This window comes from Nelumbo nucifera, chromosome 3 (genome assembly GCF_055504915.1).
Source record: "Nelumbo nucifera cultivar China Antique chromosome 3, China Antique-T2T, whole genome shotgun sequence".
Classification (NCBI taxonomy): Eukaryota; Viridiplantae; Streptophyta; class Magnoliopsida; order Proteales; family Nelumbonaceae; genus Nelumbo; species Nelumbo nucifera.
Window position 1 is genome coordinate 108,895,407 of NC_142651.1, and position 17,306 is coordinate 108,912,712.

At 36.8% G+C, this 17,306-nt stretch overlaps 2 protein-coding genes and 1 long non-coding RNA gene across 3 annotated transcripts in view; all 3 read right to left on the minus strand.

The window, feature by feature from the left end:
- The window catches only part of LOC104607069 (Clathrin adaptor complexes medium subunit family protein), a 28,835-nt gene extending 23,456 nt beyond the window's left edge, over nt 1-5,379 (minus strand). The window contains exons 1-3 of the mRNA XM_010272560.3: nt 5,223-5,379; nt 4,766-4,865; nt 4,519-4,629 (exon numbers count right to left, since the gene is read on the minus strand). Coding sequence (XP_010270862.1) covers nt 4,519-4,629; nt 4,766-4,865; nt 5,223-5,257 — 246 coding nt within the window. The 5' untranslated portion in view covers nt 5,258-5,379. The remainder of the gene's footprint in view (nt 1-4,518; nt 4,630-4,765; nt 4,866-5,222) is intronic.
- Nucleotides 5,380-6,430: 1,051 nt separating this feature from the next.
- LOC148801833 (uncharacterized) lies at nt 6,431-10,643 on the minus strand. Its single transcript, XR_016084356.1, has 2 exons — nt 10,360-10,643; nt 6,431-8,810 (listed from the first exon to the last, which is right to left on the minus strand). It is a non-coding gene; the product is annotated as an uncharacterized LOC148801833 (long non-coding RNA).
- A 1,492-nt stretch (nt 10,644-12,135) lies between these two features.
- On the minus strand, nt 12,136-16,845 carry RPS1 (ribosomal protein S1). The gene is made up of 7 exons (XM_088900131.1): nt 16,447-16,845; nt 15,007-15,282; nt 13,862-13,942; nt 13,452-13,733; nt 13,250-13,364; nt 12,791-12,873; nt 12,136-12,585 (listed from the first exon to the last, which is right to left on the minus strand). Exons 1-7 carry the CDS (start codon nt 16,732-16,734, stop codon nt 12,484-12,486), a joined length of 1,227 nt encoding a protein of 408 aa, XP_088756257.1. The 5' UTR covers nt 16,735-16,845; the 3' UTR covers nt 12,136-12,483.
- Between the last annotated feature and the right edge of the window lie 461 nt (nt 16,846-17,306).

The following is a 17,306-nucleotide window of genomic DNA, read 5'->3' on the forward strand; positions in this document are numbered from 1 at the left end:
ACTATTCTGGGAATGGGAATATCAGCAATGGATGCAAGAAAGGACTTGTAAGAGGGGGACAGATGATCATAGGACAAGAACTGGGAAATGCAGTGATTTGTGGACGTGGTGCAACGGCGTTTGCCTTTACAGACTGCAATGGGGAGGTAAAGATCATCCAATGAAAGCGAAGGCTCAACAATGGAAGGTATCTCATCTGTAATATCTGATAAAGGAACTATGGTACCTAGATCTGGATCCGCAGAAGGAACTGGGGCTGGTCTGAACTACTGATGACCAAAATCAACCTACCTCCACCGTCTGTGATAGACTCTCAAATCCCGGCACCTCTGACAACCCTCCCCATTACATCCCTCTTCACTTAATAGGATAGGTAAAGGAACTTTTGATGAGTTAATCCCAATCTTACTACTCTCCCCCTGAGGAGAAACCCTAGGATAATAGGGTACATTCTCAAAGAAAGTGACATCCATATAGACAAATTTCCTCCCAGAAGTGGGTTCATAGCAGCAATATCCCTTTTGAGTTTGTGCATAACCAAGGAAAATACATTTTGAGGCCTTAGGATCAAATTTGGAACGATGAGGGCCAAGAATCTAAATAAAGCAAGTACAACACTACAACCAAAAGTTTTAAGGGGAACGGTAAACAACTCTTTATCAGGATATAAAAGGGTAAATCGAGGTTTCATGTCAAGAACCCGTGAAGGAATTCGATTGATGAGATATACTGCTGTAAGAATAGCATCCCCCAAAAAAGTATAGGCAAATTGGAGTTAAACATAATGCTTCTAGCCACCTCCAATATGTGTCTATTCTTTCTCTTAGCAACCCCATTCTGTTGTGGTGTATAAGGACAGGTACTCTGATGGATAATCCCATGGTCAAGCAAATAAGAGTCTAACGGGTTTGCAAAATATTCTTTCGCATTATCGAATCTAAAAATTCTGATTTTGAACCCAAATTGGGTTAAAATCATCTAATGATAGATCCGGGTCAATGCTGGAACCTCATCTCGAGAACGCATAAGGTAGACCAAAGAAAAACAAGTATAATCATCAACAAACAACAAGAAATATCTGTACCCCCCATGGCAGTGATATGATATGGTCCCCCCAAACATCGATATGCACAATTTCAAAAGGAATATTCTTTTATTACTCAATGAATAGGTTGTCCTACAAAGCTTTGCAAGCTCACGACTCTCACATCTCAAACTAGACATTTGGACAGATTCAAACAAACTAGGAAACAAACTCTTCAAAGCCCGAAAAGATAAACGACCCAACCGATTATGCCAAAGCATAACCTGACCAACAGATTGAGAAATAAAAGACCTCTTAGTTTCACCATCTTCCCAATGAGAACTCCCTCCAAGCAAATAGATTCCATTTGTCTCACAGCCAGTCCCAATCACCTTCCTTGTCTCCAAATCCTGAAAAACACATCGATCAGGAAAAAAGGTTATTGAACAATTATGGTTTTTTGTAATGCTACTAACTGAAAGCAAGTTATTACTAAGTTTAGGAACATGTAAAACCGAAGATAAGGAAATGGCATTAGACAACTTGATATCTCTCTTGCCAGAAATAGGAACAAGAGAGCCATCAGCAATGGACACTTTGTCTCTGCCGAAAGATAAATGATAGGTAGTAAACAGTGATGGCAAGCCAGTCATATGGTCAGCTGCTCCTGAATCTATTACCCAATAATGTTCGGTATTACCTCGAGCTGAAGCATGGTAAGCTGAGGCCCGATTACCTGAATGAGCAAAAGCTGAGGTTGGAGGAGCTGAATTACCAACTTCATTTTCCAACCGAGTCAAAGCAGCTCGGACAGCAACTAGGGTGTCTAGAGGAGTGCCTCTTGTGCCCAATGAAGTTGTACTATCAATGTTAACAGCCATATTAGCATTCCCCTTTTTGTTTCTGAGTTTTGTTGGATCTAGATGAGGATGCAACTTCCAACAGGTGTCTTTAGTATGTTTAGGTTTCTTGCAATGTTCACATACTAGGTCCCTCTTAGCTTCCTTCTTCATATCCCTCTCTTTATCACCCCCAGACTTAGGTTTAACTACTGCTAAGGCTGATTTGAAAGGTTGTTGCTGCAACATAACCTTTCTCCTAGCCTCTTCACTATGCACTAGGGAATATGCTTGTGATAGAGTCACATTGTCTCTTGTCAACAACTGTCATCTCACAATACCATATTCAGAATTCAAACCAGCCAGAAACTCAAAAAACTCTATTAGTTTCAACCTGCTTTCTATAAGTCTATGCATCCTTCTGACTCTCCCATTCAATTGTTTCAAGGTGGTCAATTTCATGCCACAAGGATTTCAAGGTTGAAAAATAAATGGAGACATGTTTCTCTCCCTGCTTGAGATTGCTAACCTCACATTTCAGCTCATAAGCCCTAGCAACATTAAGGGGCTGGGAGTAGGTTTCTTTCATAACATCCCATATTTCTTTAGCTGTTTTTGCCCACAAGTAGTTTCGTTTGATATGTGACTGCATAGAGTTGCACAGCCATGTCATCACCAAATAATTTTCCTGAACCCACTTAGCATAAGTGGGATCCTCCTTAGTTGGTTCCTTCACATCCCCAACAAATAGTTCAGCTTTCCTCTACCCCCAATGGCCATCATGGCTGATTGGGCCCATTCTAAGCAGTTTGATCCATCAAACTTAACAATTGCAATCTAAAAAGTGCTCTCAGTCATGTTACTTGAACCACCAGTCCCAGAAACACCTTTCCCTTGGTTCTTAAACTCCATTCTTGGCTAGGAGTTAATTAAAATCACCTTCTAATCACAATAATAGGGGAGTTAAACCCAGAAACTAATAACAATCGACCTAGAAGAAGAATTCAGATTTGGCAGTAGTTCTAAAACAAAGAACAGCTCTATTGGGTCTTCCAGAGAGCAAAAACAAACTTAAATTGAGAGAAGCAAGTCTAACCACCTATCCGAAAACAATAACAGTCCTGGATTTTTAGGGTTTTCTCTTAAAACCCTAAAAAATATAAAAAAAAAGTGAATTTTTTAGTCGTACCTCTCAGATTAAACTAACCTTGCTTCCGGCCTCAAGAAAGAATGAAAGCTTACCCAGAAAATTTTGAAAAAACTGATCTGATCCAAAAAACCTCTGGAAATTCTGATTGCCACCTTCAGTCTTGATCAAAAAACTGATCTTGATCCAAAAAACCTCTAGAAATTCTGATCACCACCTTCAGTCTTGATCAAAAAACTGATTTTGGACTCTTTATCTTTCTCTGATTCTTCCTGATTATCAAGAACTCAATCCAATCTTTGGACAGCTGCTACAACTTCTGATTACCTCCAAGAATCAGCCGAAAAAGAAAGATCTTTCTAATCTTCCAGCCCTAAGCAATTCTCATGTGGTCGACTGGATCAGACTCACATGAGAAGCCCTAGATCCTGCGCTAATACCAAGTAGTCATACAAGACTACAACCAGTCTTAGGTTTTGAACAGAAAATAAATAAAACTAGAAGAAAAAGAGGAGAAGAGAAGGAGAGGGAAAACACGAAGAGAGATTTCTGAGAAAGAGAGAGGGGTTATTCCAAATATCTGCCCCACTCTTATATTTATATTCATATTCTCATAATTGTAAAAGGATTGAATTACCCTTATTGCTTACATGGCAAAATAATAAGATAAAGACTAATATAACGCTGAAATAAACTATTAACTACTAACAACTGAAACCTAACATAACTAACTGCCTACTACTGTCATACGAACACAGTGGGGTCCACATCAGTGTTCTCTACAAAAACTAAGGTTATAGACAAAGAATACGTTCTGAAGTTGACCTGTAAACTTTAAGATTTAGAGCAAGAAAAATTTTACTCATAGAAAATGTAAATGATTGTAATAGATCAACCAAATAATTTATTACACAAACAGAAAACTAATATTTAACTTCGTGTTTGAAATAATATTGAGCTTGCTCAAAGTGGTAATCATTTAAGTTAGGCGGACAATAATATTGCTACTTAACATATTTACAATAGTGTACCAACTTATGTTATAATATTATCTCTTGGACTCCACATAGTACTAGTAGTGTTCATTGGGGAATATGTTGATTCCAGTAAAATTTCATGTCGCTACCCATGGAAGTGGAAATGGAAATATGTCATGGAACCTATTTGTTGTACTCCACATGGTGCTAGCAGTGTTCATTGGGGAAATGATTCCAGTAAAATTTCGTGTTGCCACCCATGAAATGGAAATATGTTGTGGAAACATTAGGGAAATTAAGGACATTTTAAACCATGGATATACCTTTTTCTCTTTGGATGGTAACAAGGTCAAAAGAAATTAATTGAGTCAATATCAGAGATAAGTAAAAGCCCTGACCTAATAGAAAGAATAAGGAAGAAAACATCCTACTAGAATGATAACTCAAACATGGAAAAGAATACAACTAAAAGGAAGAAAAATGCTCAAATTCAATTATAACCATGAAAACAATATCTTAGTAGTTACTGACCTCAATTCCCATCAAAGGCGGCATCTCAACTTGTGTGCATGCTAAGAATGTGATACCCTCGCGAACAATTTGGAAAAGATAGTGCGTTGGCGAGGCAATCACCGGCGGAAGCTACAACCCAAAGAAAACAAGTGAACGAAAGCAATTCGCTAGCATGCAATTGTTGAATCCACATTGAAATTCATACTAACAATGAAAAAAAAAAAATCAATATTTTTTTCTATTGGGGTTTCTGGACACTGAGTACCTTGACGAATTCCCCTTGAGAGATGGATTGCTCCCAAAACCACGCACATATGGACCTGTCCACCTTATGTCCAGTCAATTGTTTCTCAAGCATTACCTCCCTGCAGATCGTAGCGTATAAAGTTTCTTGATCGGCCTCACCCATTCGGTAAATTGAAATTTATTGACTAAAGGAGAAACCATAGTCCAACACAACTACAACTACAGGGCCAATCGACTCAAAAGGGAAAGATGAAAAATCTCTTCGGCAGTACATAGAAATGAATAACAACTTGAAATCTCAGACTCTATTCGTAAGAAATGAAGAACGAATAACATGATATGCAGATTCCAAGAAGAAATGGCGAATGAATTACAACAACAATCAAATAAATTTGATAGATCTCGTGCTAGAAACACTGCTAATACACAGGTAATCTGAAACGAAGAGGATATGAATAATTTGAAGGCGAGCTTACCCGGAGTCCGATAAAAGGAAAATGCACTGCAGCATCTCGCTCTCTCTCTCTCCCCCCCCCCCCCCCCCCCCCCCCTGCTCTACACACACGAACCGATCGTCCCTCCTCTTGTTGGCCGATTTAACTGAATCCAATGGCCAGAATTCGCAATGCAAGACTGCAAGGACTGCACTCTGGAACAAGCAAGATATTCGCAATGCGCAGCTGTTATATTTCGTGGGTAGCGATGTGGGAACAATTAGCAGGTAGCTGACAAAATCTGAGTTCCTATCTACAATACACTACACTACTTGTACGAGTTCACATCAACCCAGGAGGCGCCCCACAACGTCCCACTACATAGTGCATATTCATTCCAGCTGTGTATTGAAAACATCTCCAGATGATAGTTGTTCCGAATACACGTGGGGCTGATTTGAACTCTACTTGTACACCGTCGAACGGTGACAGTAATGTTTTAAAAATCGATCCGAATGCCGAACCGTTTTTCCACCGGGTCACGGGTTATCGGTTCAAACTTCAGAGTTGAACAAGTCAACCTATGATATCATAATTAAAAATATTAATATATATATAAATAAAAAAAAGAATATATAAACCTGGAATAGCAAAAATATGTTTGGAAGCATATGTAAAATATAGTAGCCAAAAATTAGAAGTGTAAAGTAGGTCGTGTCGTGCTGGCCCATGGGCCACCACGGGCCATGTCGTCCTCCCCGATGGAAATTTTGGGGGTCAGCCTGGCATGGCCCACTGCCTAGGCCCAGGCAGACCCATGTTGGCATGCGGGCCTGGGCCTGGCTGGGCTGCAGGCCGTACCGTGGGTTTGGGCCATGTCGGGTTGGGCCACAAGGCGGGCCTTGGGCCTAGGCCGAACCGGGCTGCACTATTTTTTTTCATTTTGTTTTGTTTTTTTTTATTTTGATTTCTTTTCTAAGTAAAATTATAAAACTAAAATATTTAACTTTCCTATGAACTTTGGGAATTGGGAACTATTTAAAAAATTAAGAAATGAGAAATCTAAGTTATTTAACACATAAATGAAAAAAAAAAAAACTTAACCAAATTGAAATAAGAATGATGGAATAACAAATTGGAAGAAAAATAGGAATTTTATTTCATTTAAATTTGAATGGTACAAATTAGTGAATTACAAATACAATGATTGGATCATTGCATACTTGGATGAATGAAATATAAAAATGGAATAAATTAATAAAATATAAAAAATACAATATGATTACAAATTGAAAATACAAAATTACATTGTTAAAAAATTAAAAAATATATATCAAATAAATTAAATAAATTTAAAAAATTACAATATTTTGAAAAAAATGAAAAATTCTATACAAGTGGTCAAATTCATGAATCATCATTCATGACTTTCATCATCTACTTCATGTGAAATGTCCAGTGTTATATCATGCCCTCCCTTATCTTGTAATTTATCTTATGTATCTAGGCAATCCTTGAAACAGATGCACATCTCTATGCTCTCATCGTTCAAGCAACTTATTTTGTCATCCAACACCCTGATACCTGCACTAAAACAAGACTCCGATGGAATTGTAGACACCGGAGGGGTTAGTAGATCGCGTGCCATGGCAGCAAGAACCGGATAATTTTTCGATTATTCACTCCACCAGGGTAAAATATCAAAATTATTTGATACTTCACCTAAATTAGAAAAATTATTTGCTTACAAATAAAAATTAAGTTCAGTAAATGAACTTGTTGTAGAACTTGCAGATTTTCTCTTCTACTACTGGCCTCAAGGTCAGAAGTAGAAGTAAAAGAAGAAGATGATGAACAAGTTGTAGGAATTTCCTACAATTTCATATTCATACAAACTGTACATTTCAAATAATAAATTATTAATTTCTTCTTTTTTATTTCCTATATCAATATTCGTATTTTCACAATATGTTTCAAGTAAAATATATAAACCATCTTTCCTAATCTTAGGGTATAATATTGTAACTAAACAATAAAGGGGAGAAATGTTCTCCCAATATTTTTTAAATTTATTTTCCATAATTTCAACAATACATTGAAATTGTGGATTATTTCTATATTTAGCAAAACAATCACTTATTACCATTAATTGATATGGTAAATTACTAGTTGGATAATAAATTCCAGATAATTCATTTGTTGCATCATAAAAATGTTTTAAAAAACCTCTTATACAGACTGTCATTTCCCAGTCTTCCTAAAATATCATATCATTAGGCATTTTTAAATTATAAAAATAAAAAACAATTTGTTTATGAGATATACAACATTCTAACATAGCATAGGTAGAATTCCACCTATGCTTTACATCTAATATAAAATGTTTATATTTTAAACCATAATTTTGGCATAAATATTTAAATTCTTGTTTTCTTGCCCCTGAACTTTTTATACATATATAATACAATTTTTAACTTTTGAAATATGAGTAGAAATAATATTCAAGGCATCTTGAATACATGACATGCACATCTAATATGAAATAATTTACCATTTAAGCATGATTTTAATTGAGATTTTAAAATATTTATTGCAGAATCATTATTGTTGGCATTATCAAAACTAATAGTTAATAGCTGAAAATAGATTTTAAAAGTTTCTATTCCATAAGCATGCAAAGTATTTAAAATACTTGCAGCAATAGCTGGGCCACTATGTGGACATTCAAGCCTAGTAAAATTTAAAATTCTTTTATTCAAAAGCCAATTTTCATCAATGAAATGGCCGGTAATACAAATATAACTAATATTAAATTTGGATGTCCAAACATCCGAAATAATTGCAACTTTAGAATTAAGATTTACGAACAAAAAAATTAAATTTTGTTTATATGAATAAAAAATTTTTAAAGCATCAGTTCTTATAATATTCCTAGAAACTTTTTTATATTGTGGGTTTATAGAACTACGCAACCATTTTTCTAGCTTTGGATCTTCAGTTAACATAAATGGTTATTCTACATGCACAATATACTTAGCAAGTTCTTGTCTCATTTTTTCTTGTGAATATCTAAAAGTACCAAAACTAGTCCCCCTCCCAATTTATGTTTGGCATGTTTCTCTCCCTTCATCTTTCTCTCGCTCATGTATGAGCAAATGTCTGCTTAAATGACCCATACCACCCTTGCTACAATAACTAAAGTCTTTCCTATAGTTTTGTCAAACGGCCCTTTTCCCCTTCCCATCAATATCATCTGATTTGAAAACTTTCCAAATCGGGCTACTCAGCTTAGAAGCCATCCTTTTTCCCCTAGTATCACTACTACCGGGGGTGAAAGTTCTACTTCCATCGACATCAATCGCATCAGTGCTAACACTATCGTGATGCGATTGAATGTCATCCATGGTGAACATGTTGGGGAATCGATTTTTAGAAGAGCCAACCATTTTTTTTTAATTCTAAAAAGATAAAAATTAATCTAATTCGACTTACCCGAATTGTCGGTTCAAAATCCCAACCTGATTTCAACGGGTGAAGCCTTTCAACGTCCAAGCCTCCTGAATTGAGATACTTGAGCTAATTGAGCAAGCTTTCTTCTTATCGCAAGTCGAAACTTCGATAAAGTTGAAACTTAAGAATTGGAGAATGCAGAATCAGACAATCAACTAATTAGAATTTCTCAGATTGCAGATAATTGAGAGAGAGAGAAGAGAATGGTGGAGGATAGGGCTATTTATAGGAATTGAACATAATTCAGTTGCCCAAAATACCCAAAAAACTATATGTTATTTAGTTGTTGGGAGGGGTATTTTGGTCATTGTAAAGTTACTTATAACTTTACCCAAAATGCCCCCTAAACTAGTTGTTATATAGCTATTGGGGGGTATTTTTGTAAACCCCCCCAAAAAAAGCTGAAACTGGGGGGCCCAACGGCTATATTCCCGGGCGGGTCGAGCGTGGCCTGCTACGGGACTATCGGGGCCATGCTTCGTGTCGTGTCGTGCCATGTCAACCCATGGGCCTCGAACCCCCAATCCAGGACGGCACGAACCTTTGTGCCAGGTCTGGCCGGGCTGGTCCAAAATCGTGTCAGGTTGTGCTAGGCCACGAGCGGCCCGACCCGATTTACACCTCTACCAAAAGTAAATGAAAAAAAGCAAAAAAAAAGCAAAGAAAACTATCAATAATCATTCTTAAAACATGATATTTTCTACATATAAAAGCAATTTAGACATATGATAAAAGAATATCATTCTCAAAAACATATCATTTTATATATATCATTCTCAAAAAAAAATCATAACAGAATTTAAAACATAAGAAACTAAGAGATTAAATATACACGTAATCTATCATTAAATGAAAATAAAAATAAAAGAATACCGTGTTCAAACGAGATCACATTGGCGCCTCACATGCCCATCTCAGCATGCATTGGGATTTGGGACTGTGGGAGGTGTTGTGGGGCACCCTCTTTGGGGCGCCAATCTAATGTCTGTTCAAACTTCAAGCTTGAAGCTCTAAGAATCCAAACACAAAAAGGGTTGTCACAACCGTTAAATAATTAAAGCACAAAGGGCCCATTCGTTTGCAGGTAAATATGTATGGAAAAGTTAGTCAATCGGTAACTTTTTCCCATTGACCAACTTTATCATGTTCTTTTTGGGCCCAATAGTAAAATTATCCTTACTTTCCTGGATAAAACTTACCCATTTTTTAGGTGAATAAGTAATTTTCCTGATTAAAAGAAATTTTTACAAAATATGATGAGACCATTTTACCCATTTTAATAGTTACTTTTTGTGGGTACAAATGTCATTTTATTGTTTACCTAAGAATCCTAGAAACCAAAAGAACATGTGTAAGTGTATTTACCTAGATAAGTTACATTGTTACGAACAAGGTCTATGGGGTTAAAAAAAGCATTAATGTTGTGTTGGTTTGAAGAAAAAAAAAAGGGAAAGGAAGGGAAAGGTAAGAAAACCTTTACAAACCTTGAATAGGTTTCCATACCTTTTCCTTCAAACCAAACATAGCCTAAGGGAATGATACAAAAATGAAAAAAAAAAAAAAAAAAAAACATATATAAGAATGAAAGGTGCACTAGATTAGAAATAGAATGTTAGATAGCAGTCGGTTTGAGTATTAGAAAAAAATTGAAAATGAAATTAAAACTTACCATCAGGCCAAAACGTTGAATGTGAATCATCCAAATCCGATTGCATGTCGCTGGAGATAACCTATGGAGTTTCTGGCACTAAATCCCTCATTCAATGAAGCTGGGATCTCTGTTCTATTCTTCTCAAAGACAAATACTCCTTCCTTTCTTCTCAGCAAATCCTTAAAACTAAAAAGAAAAACAAAATGAGAATGAAAACAAAAGAGAGTCGGGCAAAGGGCTAGGACATGACTGGCATTTTCAAAATTTTTAAACCTAAAATTTGTAAATAAAAAATAAATTCACGATATGAACTGTTGCTCGCTAACCAGGTCATCCGAGTCAGTGGTTCAACCACCCAGGGTCAACGATTTATTGACTTGATCAACAGTTTTTCATTAAAAGACAGATTTTGATAAAACCTGAACCGGAAAAGTGGTCGGGTGATAGTTCAAATGGTTTGACCATCTGGGTCAATGACAGGTTGAAAACGTTGATAGTGGGGTTTATAACAGATACGCATACGACTGGCCATATGGGTAGTTGGATTCCAATCCAATGTAATACACAAGCCACAATTCACAATTCACATCATTTTCTTTTTCATTTTTCCTGTTTTAGCTTTGCCTTTTAAGGGCGTTCTTCTTTTTTTTTTGGATTTAGAAAGGGGGGAAAGTTGGTCACTGTGATTTTAGTTCCCATTGATTAAGAATCCAATGTTACTTTTTCAGATTTATGTGGGGACTAGTGAAAGTTTATTTTCCTGGTATCACGTACATGTCACTTATCCAGATAAGTGATACTCATCTCCTAAATGGGTAAATAACTTTTTCACCTAGCGGAAAAGTTGCCAACACTTGAATGAGACAAAAATACCCCTTTTAATAATAGATTTTTATGGATAAAATGGTCATTGCCTTATTTACATGAAAAATAAAAGAACATGGGTAAATACAATTATCCAGATAAGTGTTTCCCAAAAAAAACTTACCCAGATAAATAACTTATAAAAAAGCGAACGAACCTTTATTTCCAATCGTTTTTGCCTTTTTTTAGCTCGGATCTATAAATGCAATCAAAAAAAATTTTAACAGCCTAACAGGGCTCTGGGGTCATGCTCAATTAATATTGCAAGAGCGTGGGCAGCATTACAAACTCTCATGTCTCATTGTTTATCTTCCACCTGCCTCCGTACAAGACTTGTTCACGGAGAGGCCCATTAGAATTTTGGCAAAAGTTAAGCCCGAACATAGTCCATAAACAGAGGTCTACTCCCCACCTTGGACTTGGAGTATCAAGAACATCTTTAAAGAATGCTATCTTGTGTGCACCTGGATAAGCCTCAACGTTCAATATTCTCATGTCTTTAGAAAAGCTAATTTTGTAACTGAATTGATTAGCTAATGTAGGTCGAAATATTGATTTAAGTGGTTCTTGGGGTTTTTAGGTATTTTCGCTTATATTTGTTCTGATTCTTAGGGAAGGGCTACCCCATGCTGTGCGTAATCCGGTTGAAGTTCGAGGGGCAAGGGCTAAGTTGAATAACCCCATTCCAACTAGCTAGGTTGGACCAGATCTGAGTTGGAGAGGTTTTGGATCAGGTTCGGTTTCAGCCAAACCCATACTGAACCCAACTTGTTGACATCTCTAAGGTGAGTTCTTTTTTTTTTCTACGAACTAACTAACCAAGTGATGACTTAACCCACAAAATGAATGGTTTGGATCCATTAAAAAAAATAATGTAATACCAACCTAGCATGGTTACCAAATCCCAATCCAAAGATTAGATTAAGTCAATTAAAACTCAAGGAGAACAAAGATCATTCAATCATTGGTAGATCAACACGTATGAACATCTTCATCTGAGTTTTATGAATACAGAGAACAAACTGCATGAACACTACTAAGTTCTAACACTGTAGGTGACTGAAGCTCAAGATCGCGAAGAACAAATGAAAGGAAATAAGTAGGTTACTAAGACAATTCAATCAACCCAAAGAAAAAAGAAGGAAATAACTAATACAAATTAATTATTCATCTTTCAGTAACACAATGAACTACTCAAAAGGAGACAACTTTTTTCCATTTCTTTTCTAGAATAGTAAGTTAAAATGACACTGTGCAACCACCCTATGATTTCGATTATTAATCTTCAGCTGAAGGAACGTCACTTAAATCAAGACCCTCAACGGGCAACTCTTGTGTAAGTGGACCTAGGATCCCATCAGAGCTGAGAGTCAATCCGCTCTGCAGAGAGTTAAAATTAATAACTACAATTAGAAGGGCTTAAACTGCAGATTAGATATGCAAAACAACTGTTTGACCTTTTGGCTGATAATAGTTATCTGCGTCTTTGGATATTTAACCAGCATGTATTACTTACTCTTTTACAACCTAGTAGTCGACCTACATTAGAAGGGAAAATTTGGACTAATAACTGAAAAGAAAATACCTCTGGCTGGAATCTTAGCATGTCAGCACGGGCCATAGCTTCTGCTTGAGCAATTCTCTGCCTGAATGTTTGAGCCATCTCCTCTGCCTGTTAAAATATGATCAAAGATGTATAGTTACAAACCTCAGAAAAACTTGGGAACGACAGTAAGCACTGTGGGAAAAAGAACGAGGGGGGAAAGTCAAAAGGAAAGGCAGGAGTAGATTGAAATGCTTCCTGCCTATTCCTCCCCAACCGTACAGGGGAATATACAATTCCAGTAAGAGAAGAAGAAAGGCAGGATATGTTGAAGGTATCCTGCCCATTCCTCTCCAACCAAGTATGAGAAAGTAGACAGTTCCATTGATCAAGACTAATTAGACCTATTCATATTGAGAAAAACTAATATTTAGCTACAAGCCTACAACTATGCAAAATACGTGATAATTATAAAGAGATCAACAGTTCTTATAACAAGACTTGCCTTCTCAAAAACAAGTTTTGGATTGCGAATCATGTCTCCTGGTGTAGGCTCCAGCTTTTTGGTAGAGAGACTCACTCGGCCTCTCTCACGATCATGGCTCAGTATCATGACCTATACAGTGAGAAATAATTATAAAATAATAAATATGAAAATTATAAAGGATCTTCGCTAGAGAACCAAAAGGTCATAGTAATATACTTTCAGGGTGTCACCAGGTTGCAGAACAGTTGAGATATCTGAGACACGATCGTGACTAATCTGGCTAATATGGAGAAGGCCATTAATTCCACCAATGTCAATGAAAGCACCATATGGTTTCAAGCTCTGCACTGTTCCAGTGACAACTGATCCAATTCCAAGTTGTGCCTGACTATCAGCCATAGCCTTGCGGTTACTCAGGACTAGTCTGGACTGTTCCTCATCAACCTCCACAAATTTCAGTGGGAGTTCCTTATCAAGGAGTTCCTCTGCAGTTGATTTCTGGTAGGCACAAATTTCAGAGTTCATAACCAAAACGGGCAAATTGCAGTTTCCATGTTTTAGATTTCACAACCTTATACAAGTAGAAATAACTAAAATGGACTCTAAAAGCCAGGTTGAAAACTAACTGTTGATATCTGTGAGAATGGAACAAATCCACGAAGACCTTCCACAATTGCCACCACACCACCTCTGTTTCCACCAACAATCTGCAAATATAAGTTTTATTGGGAAAAAAGAAAAACAAAGTGGTTATTGAAAATTGTAAAGTGATATTTGATAAAAAAAGCTGTGAAGTGATATGGTATGAATGCCAACAGAAGCACAACTACACACAATGGTAGGCCAAAAAGAAAGGTAAACCAGTAGATGATCAAGAAGGATTTTGACCAACAAACAAGGACAGTTAGGAAATATGCAGTAGCTTAAAGCTTATAGAGCATAAAGCTTTTTTTGGTAATAAACAAAAAATATTAGGAAATAAGAATGAAAAGTACAAAAAAGGTGATAAAATATCACCCACACACAAAAGAAGAAACAACCCCCAAAACCAACCTCCTATATGGGGTTGGCAACATGAATCCTATTTGGCCATTCCATGCTGTTTAAAGCCAATATTCATCGTGGAATTATGAGTGTATATATTATATATATAGGAGTTGGAATCCAGTGTGTCTAGGAGTCTCACTTAGCAAGACGAAAAAACATGACTTGGGATCCAAAATCTATACTTAAAAATGTTTATGCATCCTTTCCTTTCTATCATCATATTCCTGTAATAGATTGATACTTACTATTAAATGTTCCTGTATCTCAGCCCTACGATCATCATATACCTATAGTAGATTGCATAAGTAAATTTAAAAGTTTCCCTTTTATTACCTAGATGCATCCAAAATCTATACTTAACCAAAATGGGATTCTGCATCTTTTCCTTTCTATCATCATAATCCTGTAATAGATTGATGCTTACTATTAAAATGTTCATGTATCTCATCCCTTCTATCATCATGAGTGGGTGTGGGTGTGTGTTGCTGGATACCCATCTTATATGTCATGTTTTTTGTTTTCCTCGTGTATCATTAATAAAAACATACATATCTTTCGCTGTTACTTCTCACAAAAAGAAAAGAGAAAAAAAAAAGAATTGCAAGTATGAAAATGTAGATTATGCTCCCTACAAATAATTTTTCATGTGGCTTCATGAGAATAGCCATATGTAGAAACTTGAAGTAAGACACTACAAGAAGAAAAGTAAAGGCATGCTTCGCACCTTACCCTTGACGACAACATCCTCTGCCTGAAGCTGTCTGCATCGTTCCCATGCAAGTTCATACTGGATTGATCGTAGGCTCAAGATCAAACTGTCGTCAGCTTCATTCTCTCCAATAATTACAAATTCTTCTCGTAAACCAGGAACAATACCTGCTTCCTCTACATGCTTTATTTTGTGAATGCATGTCTCTTGGACAGGTAAGTATGCAGAAGATTTTGCAGTAATGTCAACAAGTGCTCCATTAGTGTCCGTACAGAACACTGTTCCTTTGACCTGAAAGAAAATTAATATAGCAAACAACCTTTGTTGAATGAGAATGGTAATGAACAATCTTTCAAAAGCTGGGTTAGATTGGTCTATCAATTAGCCCCTAATTGGTTGATCTAAGCCAAAATCTGAAAAGGCAAAAACATGGACTTCAACTATTGAATTACCCCACCAACTGTTGAATGAGAATGGTTAAGAGTAAATATATAAAAGAATTTCTCAGCTTCTGCTTCTAACAGTAAAGAGAGTTCTAAGCATTGTTATGCAATAGAGTTAAAAAACTGTGGAGTAATAAAATTGTTGGTTCTGGTTCTAGAAATGGAATAGCACAGTCAACAAGAAAGAAAGAAAAATAAAGCATTTGTTTCTTGAAGAAAAAATCCAGACTTTGGCAACTCAAGCTTTTCTCGACATTGACATTTCTCGCTAGCCCCAACAAGGAAGTACAAGTCTAATTATATAGAATACCAAACCCAGAAAGAAATCAGCAATCTGTAATTAACAAATTGTTGTCTTCGTTGTGCCTGGAACTAGCAAAGTAAATTCAGGAACATAAGTGGCAAAGAATTACAAGAGCAACAAGAGAAGAATACACAGATTTACATGGTTCGGGATCGGATTAGGGTTTCTTTTGGATGCCCTAATCCAATTACAATTGAAATCGAAATGTTTCCACAACACCGCTGCAGAAGACATTGTATGGACAAATTTCACATAGCGTCCTTTAATACAACACATTCTTCATCTATAGATAACAAACATATTTCAAATTCATTCTCAGCAGAAAACGCCCACAAAAATTTGCAAAACCAACTATTGGGAAACACTTACAAGAAGCAAATTCTCTAATCAATACAGAGAATTTGGCTAACCGAATCACGAATTCGCTATGTACTAACATATTTAGCAATACTCACTCATTCAAAGCATTAAATTCCTATCCTTACAAACGTTTCTTTTCTTCACTTGAAATAATAGTACAAAATCAATACCAGGAGCATTAATTTATCATTTTAAGGTATGTTAAACAGTGATTTAGAAACCGAAGTAAAGAATTATTTAGCCCAGCTACAATAACGCATTCAAACTCATAAGCATCAATCAAATAGTGTTCATTCCCGTGTTTTTCCATAAAATTAATAAAAAGAAGTCAACAATAAAACATCTCACCTTGGTGCCAATTTCGGAGTTGAAGTCGTATTTGTCGAGCGCGTTGTGAAAATCTTCGAGGGTGAACGATACACCTTCCGTTGGTGCAGTTCGACAACGTTCGTAAGCTTCTTCGAACATGTCCTTGAGCTTCTGTCTCTCTTTGGTCTGAGCATTGGAGATGGCGACTGCAGATACAACACGGGAGAAGGTGGCTTTTTGGGGTTTCTGAGAGATGGGTTTGGAGAAGCGAGACGAAGGTAGAGGTGGGCATCTCAGGCCTCCGAACTGCTGAGCCAAAGATGCCATTTTCAGGGATGCAACAATAGTTCTTGTGCTCTACTCTTCTCTGCTTACGTACAGTAGTAGTAGCAGATGAGAGAGGAAAAAGGATTTATCATCACTGGCATATTGGTTTTGCTACCGCAACGCAGATAAGATAGAGAGAGAAAGAATGTTGGGTCGGAGTTTATATGTGCGCCCCACATAGGGCGCCTCACAGTATACCCCAGCGTGCATTGGGAGCATCTCTCGTACTTATTATTGGGAGATGCTCCTAATACACGGTTGAGATGTGCTATTGGGCGTTTGTTGGATGGGCGCAGATGTGAATTCGGTGGGTGGGATTTCAGTGTTTTCACAAGGGAGGTCCCACTTGTTATAATCGATGTAGTTGGACGGTAATGATCATGTGAGTCCCTACCATACAGGGAAACAGCAGGTCAGAGATCTTGCATCCATTGGCATCACAATAAGATGATAGTAGCAAAATTGATGGTAGTTGGTAGTTTCTTTGACTCGTCAGAGTAGAGATGGGATCAAATCCCGCTGCCACCAGGGGTTGGGGGGTTAAGGGAAAGGGGATGGACTATAGTCCCATG